General features: G+C 38.1%; 2 protein-coding genes across 2 annotated transcripts; both read left to right on the top strand.

The window, feature by feature from the left end:
- The first annotated feature begins 1,692 nt into the window (after positions 1–1,692).
- Positions 1,693–17,825, top strand: tmem201 (transmembrane protein 201). Its single transcript, XM_060893593.1, has 11 exons — positions 1,693–1,918; positions 3,020–3,140; positions 3,262–3,456; positions 4,872–5,051; positions 5,511–5,878; positions 5,966–6,169; positions 10,601–10,815; positions 14,755–14,817; positions 14,933–15,214; positions 15,908–16,042; positions 16,187–17,825. The coding sequence occupies exons 1-11, from the start codon at positions 1,809–1,811 to the stop codon at positions 16,282–16,284; spliced, it is 1,971 nt and encodes a 656-aa protein (XP_060749576.1). The 5' UTR covers positions 1,693–1,808; the 3' UTR covers positions 16,285–17,825.
- A 325-nt stretch (positions 17,826–18,150) lies between these two features.
- foxl2l (forkhead box L2-like) lies at positions 18,151–19,723 on the top strand. Its single transcript, XM_060893594.1, has one exon. The coding sequence runs from the start codon at positions 18,369–18,371 to the stop codon at positions 19,242–19,244; it is 876 nt and encodes a 291-aa protein (XP_060749577.1). The 5' UTR covers positions 18,151–18,368; the 3' UTR covers positions 19,245–19,723.
- Positions 19,724–21,290: the final 1,567 nt, after the last annotated feature.

Below are 21,290 nucleotides of genomic sequence, written 5' to 3'. Positions count from 1 at the left end.
CTTTGTTATTGTTTATTATTGCAGTTTAACAGTAATAACAGTGTGTATTATGGTGAGTGGTTCACTGGGAGCAGCTTTGATTGTACAGTCTAATAGCAGCAGGGAAAAAAGACCGTCTGTATCGCTCCTTCAGACACTTAGGATGTAACAGTCTGTCGCTGAAGGAGCTGCTCAGGGATGAAACCGTTTCATACAGGGGGTGAGAGTCGTTCTTCAGCAGTGATGATAGTTTTGCTACCATCCTCCTTTAACCCACCTCCTGTACAGTGTCCAGAGAAATCCCCAGGACTGAGCTGGCCTTCCTGATCAGCTTGTCCAGTCTCTTCCTTTCTGCAGTAGAGATGCTGCTGCACCAGCATACCACACCATAGAATTATGGCTGAGGCCACCACAGCAAAAAAAAGGTCAAAAAATGTCTTCAGTAGCTCTCCCTGCACTCCAAAGGTCTCCTCAGCAGAAAGAGTCTGATCTGCCCTTTCTTGTAGATTGCCTCAGTATTGTCTGTCCAGTCCAGTTTACTGTTCAGATGAACACCCAGGTATTTGTAAGAGTCCACTCTCATGATATCCTTTCCCTGAATGTTCACTGGTGGTAATGAATTTTGTTTGTGCCTACGGAAATCCACCGTCAGTTCTTTGGTTTTCCCCGCATTTAACTGGAGGCAGCTCTGTTGGCAGAGGTCCACAAAGTTCTGGATCAGACCTCTGTACTCCCTGTCATCATCATCTGTGATCAGTCCGATGATAGCAGAGTCATCAGAGAACTTCTGTAGGTGACACGTTGCTGAGCTGGACATGAAGTCTGCAGTGTAGACAGTGAAGAGGAACGGGGACAGAACTGTTCCCTGCAGGGCTCCAGTGTTGCAGTCAACCATGTCAGACACAGTCACGAGTCCTCACGTACTATGGTCGGTCTGTGAGGTAGTCCAATATCCAAGCACACATATGATGGTCCACTCCCATGTACACCATATTATCCCTCAGGAGCACAGGTTGGATGGTGTTAAAAGCACTGGAGAAGTCAAAAAACATGACTCTCACTGTGCTCCCAGCCTTTTCCAGGTGCGAAATAGCCCGATTTAGGAGGAAGATGACATGCCAGGTTGGTAGGCAAACATGCCTTCCACTCCAATGCCAGGTTGGTAGGCAAACTGAAGTGGATCCATTGATGGGTTCACCAGAGGTCACAGATGAGTTAGCACCAGCCTGTCCAATGTTTTCATCAGATGAGAGGTCAGTGCTACTGGTCGGTAGTCCCCAAGGTCTTTTGGGCGTGACGTCTTTGGTACAGGCACCACGCAGGATGTTTTCCATAGCTGTGGCACCTTCCCCAGCTTCAGGCTCATTTTGGGCAAGGACATTGTCATGTTGAAACATGCTTAAGCCTTTTAGTTCCAGTGAAATTAAATTGTAATCATACAAAGGCATTCTCTATACAGCCATGTGCTTCCACATGGTGGCATCAGACTGGATGCAGTCTGGTGTGCACATAACTTTGGCCATATAATGTAAAATATTATACTATAACTTAGTATAATACAATATTATTAAATATACCACTAAAATCAAGTAATATCTTTATATTTCCCCCAGGGAAATGAGATGGTATCAACTGTATTGAGATTGAGATAAAAACGTTTAATCCATGATCCATACGCAAGCCACCTACTTTTATTTTGACACGTTTCGACTCATAACCCGGAAGCGCTCATATAGTTGATTGACACACGCTTTTGTTAGCGCGTGTATGCACAAATGTGCAGCTAGTGGGGAAATACTTCGGTTAAATACACTAAAGCTTATTCTTCAATGGAGCTGGTGAACCAGGTGTTGGTGCAGTATCCAGAGCTGCTGTACAGTGGCGTCGGGGTCGCGGCTTGTCTCAGCGGCGGCGCGCTTATATACAACATCACGAACAGGTACCACGGTGTCGCGCGCGCGCGCGCGCTACCGCAGACCCTGAGGCCCGGTGCACGAGCCTGAGACATTTAAACACTTTATATCATTTTCCCCACAAATATTGCTTTGTCTCTGTGTGAATAATACAAAAGTACACAATCTTAATTCAAAATATATATATATATATATTTAAATAATTTTACATTTGATCACCTATTAAGCTAATAACTGTTAGCTTAGCTACAGATAGCACTTTCATAACTGTTTGTTTTTGCCCCTTAAACCTGACTTTAAAGTGTCAGATCCGTTTAAAAACCATCTGTTTTTATGTCTAGTGGAGAAATTTAGTTAAACACGGTATTATTTTTAAAAGAACAGATTTCGCATCGTGTTTGCTAGTCGATTGTTGATATTCGTTATTGATGCAAATGAGGCGTAATCTAATTGAATATGAATATATTTGCATACGTAATAATAAACCCTCCAAAAAAGCCAAGGTTTTAATATTTTTGGATGAAATTGTGTAGGAAAATATATTTTTTTTCTCATGAAAAAAACTAATTTGTTATTTATACACAATTATTATACACATTTTCAATATATAATATAAATGATTAATATTCTGAAGTAATTAGGGACAATAATTAAGGTTTCAAGAAAAAATTCAAGAATCTATTTTTTTTTGGTTTTGAATATAGAAAAGTGATTTATTAAGTGATTTGCATTATGAGGTTTACTTATTAGAAAGGAAAGGATTTGGTTTAGAAAGGATTTGATCCTAATGAGACCTACCTGTAACTTGCAAGCGCTTGTGTAGAGGTGAAGCCTAAAGTTTGGTGGTTGAGTTTTTGGCTTGGATTTGTTTTGTTTTTTTAAAAACTGCTGATTACATGGACATTTAATTATCCAAAAAAAAATCCAAATCAAAATTTGAAGAGACCAAAGTTTTTTTTTGTAGTAATGTGTATGAATATGTGTGAATCGAGAGGAATGGATTGTCATAAAAACATAAAATTCAACATTTGCACATTTTAACTTGATTATAATTAACAGTGTATAAGTACATAATATTCTCAAATAAATCCTTTTAATCTTTAATGGTTTTTTATTTTTTTATTTAGGAAGAAACCAACACATGTGAAGGTGAATTGTTGGTTTTGTAATCAGGACACGGAGGTTCCGTATGGAAACAGGAACTGCTGGGACTGTCCTTACTGTGAGCAGTACAACGGCTTCCAAGAGGTACCGTCTTATCAAAGCAATCAAAACAATACAGACCTGTGTTAAGTACTGAAAATGTGCACGGCTTGTCAATTTAAAAATGTTTAAAAATGCTTTTGTTAAAAAAAAACAACAACTGTAGAATGGCGACTATAACAAACCAATCCCCGCGCAATATATGGAGCACCTTAACCACGGAGTGTCGGCCGGCCTACCTGTGTCTGAAGCCCCCAAGACTTTGCAGTGGGTAAACTGCCAAATGCTGCTGTGTAAGAAATGTAACAACCACCAGACAGTGAAGATTAAACAACTGGCATCATTCAGTCCCAGAGAAGAGGTATGGGTGGATTTTTATTTTTTTTTTATTGTTTTTATTATTATTATTAAAAAAAACTGGGGTGTGGTGTACTTTAGGGTAAAAGGAGGTTACAGGTCAGAGCTTGGAAATCTGTATAATAAATCAGATGGTTTAAATGAAGACACTGTACAAATGTGCAGTACAACGCACGGCCGAGACTGAAGCTGAGACCCTGGTGTGTGAGTGAATGAATAAATAAATAAATTGGTGCAGACCGGTAATATGGATTTTTTTTTCTCAGCAATCTGGCTGCTCATCAATTATTGGATGCAGAATCAGAGTAATGACTAGACTGGCACCTGGGATAAGCAGATTCCCTGGACTGTTAGTTTTACCTTACAGCTGCCAAGTGAACAAGTAGTTTACACAACCTGAGAAAGTAAATACTTCCTGCTGGCTTTTGAAAACCAAAAACATGGTAACTCTTAGCCAGAATATTCTCCAGTGACGATTTGGTGACTTCTTGGAGGTCACAAACACAATGTGCTACATTAAACAGTCAAAGATTTAGGAGCAGACGAGGATGATGACTGCACACAACATATACTATTTTTTCCCTTTTGTTTGTATTATTGCACTTAACTAACAAGGTGGCTGTACGTTATAGCAGCGTAGGTTAATTTAAGAGTTTCTTACTGTTGTCACTTCACTCTGCCTTTCCAGGAATGCATCAGCTTATTTTGACAAATGAGCACTTTGGAAATTTTCCCAGAAATTCAGAACTTGTACTTGGTCTTGTTGCAGTTGATTACCTCATCACTCTTTTGGAGATGCATTCTCGCATTCTCTCTCATTCTCTCTCTCTCTATCACTCTCAATCTCACACACACCCATACACACCCACCCACCCACACACACACGTGCACACACACACACACAGACAGCTGTACTTAATCAAGATTACATTACAAGTGACCAGTCATCCATCAATTTCTTAAAAAAATCTTATAAAAGCAAACTTACATTTTCATTAAAGCATTAATAACCCGATATGGTGATGTATACTGTTACTGGCTAAATTTTTTTAAGAGAGGAGTTTATTTAAAACCTGTACAGTCTCCTTCTGGTGTGAGCTGGAAATTTGATTGAGAGCTTGGCAAAAATGTTGCTTGGAAATTTGTCTCTTTTCATTTTATTTCACTCTTTGTTCATTGGAAAAACGTAGTGTCAATAAGATTTATTATATCTGAGTTTCCCTTCTACGCCACTGATTGTGTTGATCTTCACTCCGCTAGCAGGTTTTCATCAATCAGGGCATTTGATAAGAATCTAAGAATTTCTATTCAGTGTCAGTCATAAATGCTGGGTAACTCTCGGTTGAAAAAGTCTTTGTGTTATTTGTTTCTGTATGGGTTCAGCATGCCTGATTTCCAAAGCTATTTTTTTTTCTGAAGGACAATTACGATGAAGAGATTGAGGTGTACAAGCATCATCTTGAGCAAACGTACAAATTGTGCAGGCCGTGTCAGACTGCAGTGGAGTACTACATCAAGCACCAGAACAGGCAGCTGAGAGCTCTGCTCCTTAACCACCAGCTCAGACGCAGCCGAGATGCAGACAAGGCCTTTGTTACGGTCAGTGGATTGCTCAGAGTTTTCAGCATCAGCTGAGATCAACATGCTAAATTAAGAATAATTTTTTTAATTCTTAAAAATGTATTTATTTGTAGGGGCATTATTTGTTTGGGCTCACTAATAACATTGCAGCTTTCCCTAGAATCAATAACACTCCTGTCTGTCGGCTTGTATTATTCTTATAGGGATTTAATCGTACTTCTCTCTATATGTGTCGAACAGTTGAGTGAATGGTGTTTTAGTTCTCTGTATTAGTCTCAACTAAAAAAAATTATCACTGTTAAATTGCTTATTTATCCCATTGAAGCCGTCCTAGTTACTGGTCTCATAGGAACCAATAACTGAGTGTATGTGACATCCAATGATATGAGAAAAGGCCTTTTAATCTCTCCAGCTTGAGGATTAAACATCTCAACCATGTACATACCAGCTCATAAGCTCCTTGTCTCTTTGGTACAGAGCTCCTTCACAGTCTCCACTCCTGCTTGGCTTGTGATGCTGAGAACCATGGCTTTCCTCACTTGTGCTTTTCTGGTCGCCCTGGTTGTGTACGGATCTGGAGACTTATCCTCCCTAAATGACAGCTCTCACATCCCGAAGGGAGGAGTCGCACCCCTTAAACACACTCTCCAAAATGACACAGAAGCCAAGGTCAATGACAGCAGCAAAAGCGGGCAGATGTGGAGCGATCTGGTGGGCCTTCTTCCAGAGGAGGCAGTAGAGAACGCTAAGCTGATCTGGGAGTCTGGAAGCAACCATCAGATGGCTGTCGCTTCATTCGGCCTTTTGACATGCATCACCGGTGTCCTAATGGCAGGACCCGTCAGGTGAAATGCAACCCCCAAAAAAAAATTAAAAAAATTATCATGTTGTATCTGTAGTTATTCCATCTACTTTTTTCTTTTCTGCTAAAGGTTAAGAAGAATTGATGCCTTTGCTTCTTTCCTCTGGCTCCTCGTGTTATGCCTGTACTCCGTTGAGTTTTACTTGAAGACGGACATCCCCCATTGGCTGGACGCAATCAAGCTTGGCGCCACCTCCTTGTGTTGCTTGGTCGGATTCGCCGCAGCCGTGGCCACGCGCAAGCCAACGAGTCAGAGAAGATCCAGAGGCCGCAGGTCAGAATACGAACAGTGACACTTCACATCATTTATAAGGAATAGTTGTTGCAGTGTAGGACTTCTTCTGTTTGGAGTACTGCATTTGCATTCATCATCTTTTCTCCTCCATGGATGTAAACCTGCTATATGTTTTCAATCATCAGTACCGTCTTGTGGCTGTCATCATTTTGTATCTTGTAGCTTTAGGAAAACTTCAGTGTGAACATTTTCTATAAAGTAAAGGTTCACCCAGAAGCCTAAAGTGGTGACGCTGTCAGGGTTTTTTTTTTTTTTTTAATATAAACGGTGGGTGTTAGGGACCTCAACACCTTAGAGAAGATCCAATTAAAATAAAGAAATTTAGCTGAACGTAATTGCCAAATAAATATATGGCAAAGTTCAATCTACAATTTTAATAGATTTTCAATTTTTAATTTTAATTCAATTGCCATTATTCTACATCCTGGATGTCTGTGCTTAAATGGCACTTCCCCTTTCTCCCAACTGTTTAGTAGCACTCTACATTTTTATAAAGGATTTATTCTATAACATGGTTTAATCTGAAAATCCTACTGACTATATTTATCATGTCACAATCACTACAACAATGCTAATGCTAATTTTCTTCAGCACAGCTCATGGGTTCTCTGTGTTATCACCATGATAACAGGCTAATAAGTGTTCATTTACCTCATGAAAAAAACAAAATGTCTCCTATTTTAACAACATTAAGCTAATGCCTAAAAATTCTACACATTGCCAGATGTTCTTAAAGTTACTTTGGCCTTGAAAATATGGTACATATATTTGACTCTGGTCTGGAAAATATGGTCTGATATTTATTGAAAGTTGGTCAGGTTTTTTTTTTTTTTTTTTTTTTTTTTTTTAATGTTTTTTTTATCTACTGGTTTGAAAAATAATACAATACTAATACAGAATCTTCACTAAACATTACTAATCAAAGCATGAGTTTATTTTGTTTCTTGTCTTACTGTGTGAGGGGGAAAAAAGCTATATTCAAGATGCTGGTAATTTAGTCTGAAAACATTAGCTGACTTTTACTTGAAATTGGAGTTCACTGTTTTTGTCCATATCAAATCAAGTATGCATATTATAGTTAAACAAACTTTACTAAGACGAGGGTTTTCCCGTGTAAGGTGACCTGAAAAGAATCTGAATGGTTTTGGGAAGCTGATATAATGAAGACCAAATAAGTCATTAAAAGAGTCGAATAATGCTAAATAGTTAGCATTAGTGTTTTGTAATAACCAAGGAAGTGGCAGAAGATCCCAGACAGCATTCCTGACTTTTAATGGACATCTCAGCTGGCTTTTTGTGTGCTTGTGTGTGTGTGTGTGTGTGTGTGTGTGTTTGCACTAATGACGTCCAACTATGATTTGTTTTTGTCTTTGGATAACAGACTGAATGTCTGTTTTTGTTGTTTTAATATGAGTTGAATTTTCATGTATTTGATGGGGAATAGAAAATCTTATTGCCCAGTATTAATATTTTATTATTACTTTTTTTATTCAACAAAACAAATATTCCTATGAGCACAGGAAAGATTTGCTTTAAAGTCTCAGGACTGCTGAAGCGCTGATGTCAATCACAGTTGTTAAAAAGAATTAACGTCAGTTTAGTGCTCCTTGCACATCTGCTGCTTTGGAGGAAATGATTCAGTGTAAATAAACATTTTACAAATACGGTGCCAATACAGAATACAATACGATTCAGAAGTAGATTTTATAAATTTTGACCCTCATGCTACAGAGATACTAGAGAAAGCCCCTAACCCGGGATGTGAAACATACTCCAGTTTGATCTAGGTGAACCTTTAATCTGTAAATTTTTACGAGTCCTAGACGTGCCAGCCAATCAAAAACCATATGGGTGTGAAAAAGGTAAGAAAAAAAATGGAGGTTGCACATTATTGAGTTATGCTTCCAACAGTATTTACCTCAGTGTTTTCTTACTGTTGCATGGCACAATATTGAGGAAAACAAGTCCAGTTTATTAATGTACACAAGGGTTTTTGTGGTAATATTTACCCCCCCTCTTTATTCAGTCAACTTCCTCAGCAATGATTTCACACCGTTAATGTTTTAATTCACCATGATCTAACCTTTTAACTTTGACTCTTTATGCTCAGTCTTTTCTAAATTGTTGCCCTTGGTTGAATATTAGAAGAAGCAATATCTCCAATATCGGGGTATTTGAAATAAATGAAATTTATAATAATTTTATGTTTGGGAAACTCAGCTGATCTAGCTTTAATTGAATCCATAATAACGTAACAGATGTTTTTTAATATATCATTAGAGTAAATGTAGAATTGTATGTGTAAAAGCACTATTGCTGTAGGTTGTGAAGTAAAAGTAAAATGTAATGTCTGGTTTAGTAAGGAAATCTAAAAAAAAATATAGAATTGCTGACCAGAAATATAGAAAGCATGTAGTTTTCGCTCGGTGCACCCTCTTTCCTCATATCATATCCTCATTCCTTGTAACCTGAGAATGACATTTTCCAAAACCTTTTACACTGTCAGTATTTACCACAGTGTTTGTCTTCATGCAGAAATGTCCCATCTTATGTAACTGTGCAGACTGTTTTGAATGAATGGTCTGCTAATCGTTTGTTATAACCACAAAACCCCATTCAGTACTAGAAGTACATCCTAGAAGTAGAGTTTGATGGCAGTGAATCATGAGATGCATGATTTCCACCAATGACTACATAGAATCTGGTGCTTTTTGCATTCACGCTACAAAGGATTTGTTGTTGTGTCTCCCAGATCACTTCACAAGGTTGTTTGACCACGATGCGCCTTTAAAACTCATTGGGTCTGTTTTATTCACACCTGCACTTACCACCTTGTATGTTTTTGAATAGTTGATTTATACTGTAATACAGTGATGCAGTGAAACCATGATCCTTTTTAGTCTAGGTGCTCCTGTTTGTGATCAGGCTGAGATTTGCAATATTCCCTGTTCTTATTTGATGTAAACACTATATATGAGATTTCTACTTATTGGATCTTTTTGTTTTTACTGTGATTTAAGAAGTTACCAATATAATGTAGGTATTATTTATGAAATCTGTTACTTCAGAGAAAATTGATGCTGAAAGTATTGTTATTGTATTCAGTGTATAACTACATTAAACGTATATATACATATGACATTTATATATAGTGAGTTGTAAGGTCCTGGTATTGTTGTTAATGTGACTCCCTTATTTGTGCCTAAAACCTGTAAAACATTAATCCATATTTTACACACATAATGATTCCTCTGTTTCTTTATTGAACTTGAAATACAGAGAAATGTTTAATTCAGCTTGTTAAAGCCTTTACCAGTAGAGCAAGTCAGTGTTAATTGTGAAGTGTTTACTCCTCCGCTTCCAAGTAATGTGATTTAGGTCCATATTTTTCTAGTTATATTGTGTCAGACTAGTTTGCAGTTATGGTGTGTTAACCGATTGTTTTCTCGCACTTACATTTAGTTATGGTTGTTAATGTTTTTCAATATTCACGAATTACTGAGTGACTAACCAAATACATATATTGAATTTGAAATTATACCACATTAAACTGAGACTTTACTGTAGTGACACTGAGTGTGTGTAGATGGACGCCAATTATTGATTTTGGAAGATTGTTGCTGTGGAGGTGCTATTTCATCAACTAAATGAATTTTAAATATCCACAGACTTGTTGTTCTTCCTCCATATTACAAGATTATATTGAACTTGTAAATGTACTCCTTGTCATACCGTCCCACAACCCAGTATTATCATTTTATGAGTCTAAGAATTAAATCATAAGTGCATATAAGCTTAAAAAAAATGTGAAACACAGTTCGTCACTGAGACATAAACATTTATTAAGGGGTTTTTATGTAATGTGAAGAAATGATTGTGAACAGTCATGAGGAAAAGATTGCCCACAATGAACATGTTTGTTTTTTTAACTATCATATTATGTGATTATGTTTCAAGTTGTGTGTTGAAAGCAAAAAAGCATGTCTGAATAAATTTAATTTGTTCTTTCTTTTTGCTTAAGTTCTGCTCCTGTATGTTTTATTGCTGTTTAAAATAAAGTGCTGTAAAATGTCAAGTGTGTATTTTCTGAATTTTCTTCTGGACAATTTTTATGTAAACCGCCTACCAAGAAGATAGAGACATAGTCGATCATCGTGAAGCTTGCGAACATCTAAAAGAGGAATTGGCATAAAGATGAGACCAACTCATGCTCCTCTATATACAGTTGACTTTCTCAGTAAAATGTTATGAACCATTAATGTGAAACTTCTGTACCAAACAGTCAAATGTTTTCACATGCTTGCACATTTCATTTGTTGCTTAAAGTAAACCTTTTCATCACAGACAGGAGTTGCAGAGATGAAGAGGTGTGACAGACGGGGTCAGTACTCATCTGCTCGTTTGTTTCAGGTATCTGTCTGGCAGTTCTTTTGGGATGTACTGCAGTGGTCAGTCCCCGGTGGTGTCTGGATCGTCTGCTTTCATCCCCACTCCTCCTCCCAACCTGGCACAACTTCTAGCTCACCAACAAAGCCAGAAAACCCGTAGAGCATCACCCTCCTCGCTGCCAGGTCGTCTCAACAGAGCCCTCTCATTGGGCACCATGCCAACCCTCGCCAGGCAAGGTCAGACTATATTCTGCTTGAGTGCTCTCTTTCTCTCCACAGATTTATATCTTATTTCTAGGCACTTTGGTATTATTCCTGAGTGCATTATCAATCAAATGTAAGAGATTTCTATTCTGAAATATTTTTTATTAGCGTATGTAATAAATATTTTCCAGCCTGTTTTTGCTCTGCCCGCTGTTCAATAACATTTGTAACTATAGGTGTGTGTAGCAGTTCATACCGGACACGAGTCAATTCGATTCAGTTTGATTCTCAGAATATTTTTGAACTTTTTAATGAAGGAAAAACGATAGAAACTTTTTATTTATAAATAACGGAAACCAGCATGTCGTTTTTTTTTTGTCTGTATAAAACTTAATTAAATGAAAAAATCACACAAACAGAAGTTTTAATAAAGAAAATGTACTACAGGTTGACCATATTTACTTATTAATGAATACATTTACCCAATTTTAATTAAATAAACAAAGTCTCTGACCTTAGAGACTGACCAGACCTGAGCTCAGCAGTAGCAGTGCTTGAAATAGAGCTGAAATGTTGGACATATGTGGCCTCTGTCTCGGGAATCATCGACTTGCTGAAGTGTATGATTATGGTGATTCCTGGTAATCTCGCAAACATTACACAAAAAAAGCAATCATTTCATCAGCATGTTCTCTGTATGTTTTAGCTTTGTTAGTTGGAACCTCTGGTGTTCAATGAATGCAAGTACATTAGATGCATAATTATTGGAATGCTGATTTCCAGCAAATGTGAATTTTGCGTTCACAATCCGCCATAGTCATGTTTGTGTTGTGATGTATTGTGTTACAATGCATCGTAACCCTGAATAAACTGTGTTCCAATGTTAAAGTGGTTGCCTAGTGATTAAGCTATTGGACTACCAATCGGAAGGTAGTGAGTTCGAATCGCAGGTCCACCAAGATGCTGCTCCTGGGACCCTGAGCAAGACCCTTAACCCTCAAGTTCTCAGCTGTTTAAATTAGATAAATGTAAGTCGCTCTGGATAAGGGCATCTGCCAAATTGCCGTAAATGTAAATCTAAGTAGCCGTATTCCACAAATTTGTGTCCTCCAGGGTCATGGATCCTCCACTTCCTGGATAGCCTTGTTAAGGTTTTCAAGAAGAGGTGAGAAGAAGAGATGAGAGGGGGGGGTGTTGGAAGTAAAGGGAGAGTCGTTATGATGTAACGACCCTAGAGAAAGGAGAGAGTGTATTGATGTATTAGGGTTAACGGTCAGAGAATGTGAGGGTGGGTGTAGCAGGGTTGGGGGGTCTTAAGGTGAGGCTTTCCTGATGGACCTGTGAAGAGGTCTTGATCCTGAATAATAGGTGAAGAAAATCATGAATAATAGGTCGTGCCTAAGACCTAAATTTGTGGAATCCTGCCCACTTCCCTCAGACAGAAGAAGCTGCTTAGATGAGTATTAATACCTTTCGTTATAACAAGAAAAAATTCCAGTTTGCATGACTCAACTTCCAGATAACTGTATGTTGCACTAGTTAGACTAAATTTATTTTTCATTCAAAGCAGAGGCCATGTGTCCTGTTTGTATATAGGCCTTAGGCTGTGGGCCAAACTGTGAATATCTGTGAATGTTCTGTCATGCAGAACCTGTGAAGGGCTGACGGGAATGACACGGGTCAATGCCTGTTTGAACGGAACGGGGAACTTCACTCGTCACTCAGGTGTGGCCGCACCTCTTACAGGAATCTGCCAAAGCATCTAGGTTTAGAAGTAAGCTGTTTTATAAATGGCTACCTCTAACCTTATGGGATTTTCCCATCAATAACAGGTGTCAAGTTACAGGAAGTCACTTCATCTGTTGTTACATGTTGTTGAACAGAAACTTGTTTCCTCATCTTGCACTATTTGAAGACTTCTGTTTGTAATCTTCGGGCAAATTGCAAATAACTTCGCTATCTATGAGCGAGAAAGTCGTGCAGCCCATTGAGAATTTTCGAAAACGTTCAAATCCAGAAATGGGGTTAGTCTTTGGGAGTGGTATTGAAATGACTGTTATGCCTTAGTGGACAGAGTATGGTTTGTTTCATGTTAGAATCCTCTGATGAGTGTGTGGTGAAGTCTCCTGTAATCAGAGACAGCCCAAGCAGGTGTGAGAACAGCAGCTTGTGTTTGGCACTTTGGGCTCCTTGAGCTTTTAATTCATGTTTCTATGGGTGCGTTTGATACTGATTATAATAGGCAGTGATGGAATTATTTATTTAAGTTGGAATCAGGAGCTTTTTCATTTTGGGGTAATTTTTAACAATATCGAATCCTTCAAAATTGACATTAAACCTTATTAAAAAAAGAGCAATAATTAATCTTATTTATTCAATTGAAAACAGGATTAAATTGCATGCTTATCCATCAATAAAAGGCTATTCGCTAAATATTTAAAGAACATGTCAGAACCTGTGTTTTTTGTAATGGGGAGAATAAAATCTTTTGTAAGTAATGTTAAGTCAGCTGTATTAAGAGTCTCAGTTATCTCTAAATTACATCGTAATTTGGTTTTAATTAAGCAATATCGTATGAGCAAGAGAGCGGTTTTACTGAATATCTGTAATTAAGAGCCTGCAGTGTGCTGTAGCTAATCACAGTCCTGATGAAATTTAGTAAAATTGCATGCTTGCTCTTGCAAAAAAAATGTTTTATAAAATAGAATAGTTTTTTTAAATAAGAAATGAATAAAGCATAACTGACATTTCTGACACAGTTCTTATTTATGGTATGGTTTTCCAAATCTTCCAATTATCACTAGCACTGCTGTAGTAACAGCTTCACTCTACAAAGTCAAACTTTACATTGCAACACATTTTGATTATTGGGTATAGTGCGCTTATAAGAAATTTTTTAGCTCTTTTAGGAATGCTGTTCAACCAGTCAAATTTGTGGACCCGGAACTATCTGGAGTATAACTGCAGTCCAGTAACATCAACTCAGTTTAGTAAACTGTATACACAACATGCTGTGATACAGAATACAGGGATGAAAAGCAACAGCAAATCCAATCACCTCAAGAATTGCTTACCACGTTTTTTAAATTGACCTATTCGGAAATTTTAAAACCCGCTATTATTAAAATTGTTGGAAATTTATTATACCCAAATTCTACTTGTTAAACTTTTGAAGTGTACAGGTATATATTTATGAGCTACCTGGTATAAACACAGTTTGGCTGAAGTGTAACTTCCTGCCTCATGCTGCAAGATGGTTTCTGTATTACTTATCTTATTTCAGACTGGCAAGTTTTTACAATGTGATTTAACCCTTTAACGCCTTTTTTCCCTGTTTATCATCATTTGCCTCTCTCTGGTCTGTCATCGAGTATGCTGCTGAGCTTTTTTATGGCTGTTGTAGTGTATTTTTGAGGCACTGTTGGCCACTATTCCCTTGTGAGTGGAAGGAAATTATTCTGGACTAAGCACTCACGATGGAGGAACCTGGAAGGACGTGTTATGAAATATATAGGTTTGGGATAGCACCAACTGTTTCTTTTATTAAGGCGAGTAGTGCAAACACATTTAGCTGACCTATTTCTATATGGTGTTATGGATGTATTCAGATAGTTCTGCTACACTCGCCATGCTGACAGAGTTCATGGTCTGGTGTTGATTTGAAAGATTCCAGGTGTGGAAGTGGATTTGTTTCACAGCTTTACTGCAGTTGTGGTGACCCATTGAAGAGCCGCATTCTCCATTAACACACCAGCTTGCACTTGGACTGTGTTTGTTTTGAGTATCTTGTTCCAGGTCTTTACAGGCTCTAATAAAACAATATCAAGCACGCATGTCAGTCTAGAAAAAAAAAAATGTTCAGTGGTGCAGTCATGCTGCTCTTTCTCTAACCCAACTGAAGCATATCATGATCGATATCTATGAAAAAATATGTTGATTTTATTTGATATGTTTTGTATACTTTGGCTGTAGATTCTGGTTTCCTGTTCAGCGGGAGTAGGCCATCATCACAATGCAAAGACTCCCCACCTTCAGGTAGCTACACGTGACTAGTTATGAGTGTTGCAATAATATTACTAACATTTTTGTTCTCTGCAACATTTGTACTGTAAAAAATTTTTAAATAATTTTTATATTTGCATTTGTTTAGATTATTTCTCTCTGAAGTCAGGAAGTCGGCCATCGTCCCCTGCTCCCTCCCCCACACCGTCTGTGGCAAGTTCAGTCACATCCTCCTCCAGCTCAGCCAGGCAGCGGAGGCCGCTTATCAGTCCAGCAAGACTCAACATCAGCGGGCAGAAGCTTCAGCTTTTCTCCTCTCCTCTGGAATCCAGGAGTCTTTCACCTCCACCGCCATGCTTGTCAGAACCGAACTACTTCAATAGTAGAGCTGTTATGCCTGATGTTCCTCATTTCCCCTCAAACAATCATGGTACATATACATTATAGTTGTTAAGTTATTAGAGGCATATTTTTAAGAGCTAAGATCTGTAGTACAGCCAGTGAATTTACTTACTTCTTGAAGTAATTAGTATATAAATCATTTTTTTGTATTTTGCTATATGTTTAAAACTCTTTACCCTTATACACATTTTTTTCAGCACAATATAAAAAAAAAAAAATCATTTAAAAAGTATGCATTTCCCTGTCATATGGCAGTAATGTATTTCATCTGAAGTTTAATTTAAGATGTGATTGAAATAGTGACACAACCAAATGTTTTAATTAAGTCACAATAGATGGCACCTTATTTAGTACGGTTTGCTACACAGTTATAGCCTCTGATCAGATCCAAAAGAATGTACTGCACAATGGATTTGAGTTAAATCCATTAAAACATTAAAAATGTCCAAAAAAAACCTTAAGAATGCTACAGCCGTATGTGGCTGGCAGCCAAGGGAGCAAAATTAGATTACGTATCCTTTCTCTTCTGTCAATCACAGTGACATTTGCCAGTTGTTGTGGGCATCTGTTTGAAAAGATGCAGATGCTTGGCTTCACATGTCTCAGAGGAAGTGCCTTGCTAGCTTTTATTTTACCCTCTGTGTATAATAGAGAAAACTGTTATATGTGGCTTGCTGAATTTTTGTTTACATGTTAAAGTTGTGACATTATGTCATTTCAGACTTGGGTTCACTGTTTGAAGATGGCAGTGTCTTTGAACATGGGAAAAACAAAATGAGCAGCTCTTCAGGGTCATCCAACTGCCGTGTGGACACAACCACAGGGAATGAAAATGACAGCAAATCCAAATGGCAAGGTGAGAACCACATCCTGCAGCTTAATCCTAGCAGTATTGCCATAATAACCAGTCCAGTACTTTTTTACTGATAATTAAGTCAAATGCATGTTCCACCCAGATTTATTGACTAATTTATCTTTTTTTTTTTTTTTTTTTTTGCAGGTTGTTTTGGAAAGTCCATATGGCCGGGTCTTTTGGTCACCAGCTTAACTGCCAACTTAACCTTTATATCATTTTATCTTTACTACAACTGGAGATGAGTGGTGTTCAAATATCAAGCTCACAAATGTCTCCAAATGTGATGTACACTGGGTTTAGGTGCTTTCACCCATTTTTAGGCTGGAAAGACCTACAAAGTATTTATGCTACTGGAAGCTGTTTTTGCTGCATTGTCTGCATATTCTGTGATCCAACAGGAAGCACATTTTATGCTGGGTCAGATTTTGAAACACCTAAATAAACTAACTGATATCATGTACCAGTTAAGTTCTGCTCACAAATGGAAGAGAGCATCCCTTCATGCCCAAAACCATAAGAGCTTTTCTAAACATTTGCTCTTACAAAATGCTTTCATATAGATGTCTGAAATAAAGCAGCACGTTGCAATTAATCGAAGAGAATCAGCCTTTGTGGTTTATCTTACCTGTGAATACAGCAGGGTACATGAGGTACCGTTGTGCTGTATAATAATCTTTAAGTGGAATGCTGTATGATCGTGCTCATACATATATTTTCGGTAAAAACCTGTTGTAAGTATGAAACATTATGGTAAAACCATAAGTTCAATGCACTGAACAGTTCTAAACATTGGGTAACTTTTTCTATACCAGTGAGCACTCCTACACCAGCAAGTGTGTGCATAGCTATATGTGTCGATATTTTGTACTTGCATTAAACTACACTACAATTACACCTAATTTCAACATGTACGTATTGGGTTTCGGTAAAACTCCGATTTGAGATGAATAGATTAAGTTTATTAGGTGTCTTCATGAAGGACTTGATCTAAAAAGAAGTTACTTTGTGTTTAGATTCAAAATGAAGATAAATGTGCTGTACATTGTTCTATGGAAATACAGCTGTTTCTTTTTCTTTCAATTTATCATTTCATTTTTTTCACTGCACACAATTCATGGCAAGGACTTGAAGTTGTTTGGTGGGTATGGATTTATACAGTGTGAATGTGAATAGTGAATTTTAAATTGATAGCCATGGGTGTGTTGAAAAATAAATACACTGTATGTTAATAAAGTAGTCCAACAAACCCTGGTTACAGTTTATCTTTGCTACATCAATGAAATTTGCCTACTTTTGCATGCTCTGTGTATGTATGTATGTATGTATGTATGTATGTATGTAAGTAATGTAGGTTCTGTTATATTATCATCTGTAAATCAAGTTGTGAGAGATTTTTTTTTGTCCCTAACAAATTAAATTTAGATAAATTGGATACATTTTTATTTATAGGCTAAAATTTCAGGTTTCAAATTTGCGTGCCATTCATAGAAGAATATTTTTATGATTTTTAAGATTTTTATGTTTGGTGATTTATTTTATGGTCATTTATTTTCCTGGAATTGATTTTGCTCTCTGACTAAAAACACTCAATGTTTTGTGAGCAGTGATGTCTCAAGTGTTTAAAGGTCTGGGTTTTTGATTGGAAGCTTTGGGTTCAAGCCCCAGCACCTCCAAGCTACCACTGTTGGGCAACTGACCAGGGAGGTTAAGCGTCTCTGCTCCAGGGTTTTCTGCTCTGCTGTAATGTATGTGTGGTGATAATAAAGGCTTCTAGATAGTGGTATCATTATGTGATGTAGCTTTCTTTAAAAACAATTGAAGGTACACATTTAGGCCTTAAAGACCACTGAGATACATTTCGATTAAAAGCTAATTAAAGGTACTGCACATACAATTTTCCATGTAAAAAAAAACATGCTAAAGTAGTTGTGGGTTAAAAAAGTGGGTTACCTCATGGTACAGTTATATGACAGAGTGCACTGCTTTACTTAAAGCTTTTGTACAGGGATACATAATGTAAACATAGCAAAGGGCTGGTGTGTTACTTTTTTTTTTCATGTATCAAAACAACAATTTCAAAGGAACTTTGCAGACTGAATGTAACTTTCAGTCAAAACATGTCTCCGACCTTCATGTCACCTCAAACACCTGAGAGCTTCTGAAGCTCCGCGTTTACAGACCCGATCGTGGGAATGTTACTGTTTATTTGTGGGCGTGGCTTCACACACCTGTGCGCGTTGCCCTGTAGAGACTGAAGCACTTCTAACCTGTTAGTCTACATCACATAATCTAGTCTACATCATCATCTGTCTTGAAACCCGTGAATATGGAGAATGGATCTGAAGAACTATCCCGTCAGCATCTGGAGTATCTGGAAATTTCCCTGGACACGGTATCCACCACCGGGGAGGACGAGCAGGCCAGCGCGCACGCCGCACGCACAGAGCTGAAATCTTTGGAGAAGCCGCCGTACTCGTATGTGGCTCTCATCGCCATGGCCATCCGAGAAAGCACGGAGAAGAAACTGACGCTGAACGGGATCTACCAGTTCATCATCTCCAAGTTCCCTTACTACGAAAAGAACAAAAAGGGGTGGCAGAACAGCATCCGTCACAACCTCAGCCTCAACGAATGTTTCGTTAAAGTGCCCCGGGACAGCGGTGGAGGAGGAGGAGGAGGAGGAGGAGGAAGCAGCGCTGGAGAGAAGAAGGGCAACTTCTGGACGCTTGATCCTGCTTTCGATAACATGTTCGAGAAAGGCAACTACCGGCGCAGGAGGCGCGTCAGGAGACCTTACAGAGCGCCTGCTTTATCCTACATACCATCTGTTAACTTCCCCGAGCAGCTGTACTTCCACCAGGAGCCTGTGTACTGGCAGAGCCCGTTAGTCGGAGGCGCATGGAGCGTCGTACCACAGCCCGGCGCGCACACCACGGTTTCACCCTACAGCTTCCACAGCAGCGGAAACGCGCGTCCTTCATCTCCCAACAGCTATGCCAGTTCCCCCGTGAGTTATTACCACACTGCAAATGTCCACCCGTCCTACGGACCGTACCAGCACCCATACCACGCTTTTGCGCCGCACAGCGGGCGCACTTTATGCGGCGTGTCTGCTCCGGAGAGTCCCGGAGGAAGCGCTATTCCAATCGCCAACTACACACCGCATCATCCGTACAGCCAGGCCGACCTGCAGTACGATTAAAAAGAAATAAGTGTTCGGATTAAAACTGTTCAGAAATGTGGATATTTACATGCAGGACAAAGCTGGTAATGTGGATCCATACTTTTCTAAAAGTGCTCTCAGTTCTCGCACCGCTTTGTTTTTACATTGCATACACACCAAATCTTAGTGATTTGTTAATTGTTCGATTTGTAACATGTTTACCACAAAGTCTAAACCGTACACCGAAAAAGTCCGTTTCAGAAAGAGATGGATTTTTTAAAATACTGATTGTGAAAATCTTCTAGAAGTTCAGAGGTTACAAGCTGTTGTTGTTTGTATAGGCGCCTTTCACCATAACATGTTAAGATTGCGTCTATTTTGCTCTATTTTTCTATTGTTATTTATTTCATTTGAGTTATAATTTTATCCATGCGTGTTTTTGGTTCAGTTTTTTTTATATGACCTTTGTAAGAAATTTGGTTAGAAATGAGGTTTTTAATAAACTAAACCGTGGTGTATCAGTGTTTATCCTGTTCATGGGGATGTGTGTGTGGGGGGGGGGGGTCTCTTTACATAAAGGATGGGAAATTAAGTTTTCTAAAGCTTTAACCTCACAAAACCAGGTAATTAAATCTTATATTAGAATAAGGGATGTGGCGTCACCGTCTGGTGAAATAGATGAAGTGCTCACGTCAAAATATCAGGTTCAAAAGAAGCAACCACATTTCTTTACCTGTGTCTACTCTGTACCTCTAGTGGATGTCGGATGCATTACTTATGTATTTTATCTGTAATCCAAAGCCATCCTAGGTGCTTACATTGTCTAGTTTTTAATGCAATAATGCAACATGATTATTAAAAATGTTAGCAATTTATGCCAACAGTTCAGGGAAAATGAGGTAGCTTCCCTTGTAAGTGGATTGCTATCTATATTTCCACTAAAGACTGATTAGGGTTAAAAAGATGTTTAAATCTTTATAGGTTAAGACTTTTAATGACCAGTATTCTTCTTATTAGGTATGACCCAGACTGACATCAGATGTTTAGCGTTACATGCTTTAGTCATATTTTAAATTATATATGTATAATCTGTTGAATATAAACAGGCATGAATAGCTATAAATGCATGAAACATTCAGACAGAATCTAGCAGATAAGGTAATTTGTGAGAAAGGCCACAGCAAACAACACTATTTTGCACAGATGTGTCACTGTTACTGTCAAACGATTTCTGGGTACAAAGTCGCACCAAAAATGTGTGAACTTAGAATTAGTAAACATTATTGAAGCCTACTATGTGCATTTATAGAGCTGGTGCAAGAGCACACATGTGTCATGTGTCTTAAATATGAATTGTTTTTAAGATCACATTGGTATGTCGTGTGCCTTTTTATTATTCTATTGTATAGTCTAATGTTTTTCAAAACATTGGTGGAAATCACAATCCACTTATTACATTTAATTAAAGTGCTTGTAAATTTAAGGTTTTACCCTACAGTGCAGTGCTTACTTGTAATAGGTACTTTTACACTGTAATGTAAGTGCATTGTACATTTAAACTGTTGATCCCTTGGTCTTTTTCAGCACTCAATGATTCAGTCTACTTTCAGGACAGTGACCAGATTCAGGTCATTCTCAAGGATAAATAAACAAATATATAAATGTACCGTAACAGACAACTTAATATATTGTTAAGAGCATTTATAAAGAGACGAAGTGTTCCGTAGACTCAAGGACAGACAAGGAGTTTGAATTGTTGCCATGGTGAGGAGAGGCCATGGTTTTGATAGCGGATTTTCACAATAAGTCTGGAGGTAGATTACGTACAAGTCATTTAAGTGGTGAGAAGGATAACTGCTGCATAACCATCCTGAAAGACATCAATAGTAAAACGCTTGTGCAGGGTTCAAATCTTTGTAAGCCTGAGCCAACACTTACGGATGGTTTAGCACTTATATTTTCCTATAGACTTTCCCAGTATTTTCTGCACTTTAGGTGAATTAGCATAAACAATGTGCATGATGTTGCGAAGGGAAGCGTATGTCTGTCCTTCCTGTGCTTATCTGTAATATGTTTTGTGCTGCT

The sequence above is a fragment of the Tachysurus vachellii genome, chromosome 19 (genome assembly GCF_030014155.1).
Source record: "Tachysurus vachellii isolate PV-2020 chromosome 19, HZAU_Pvac_v1, whole genome shotgun sequence".
NCBI lineage: Eukaryota > Metazoa > Chordata > Actinopteri > Siluriformes > Bagridae > Tachysurus > Tachysurus vachellii.
The sequence above is the reverse complement of the archived record's forward strand: the minus strand, read 5'-3'. Positions and strand labels throughout refer to the sequence as shown.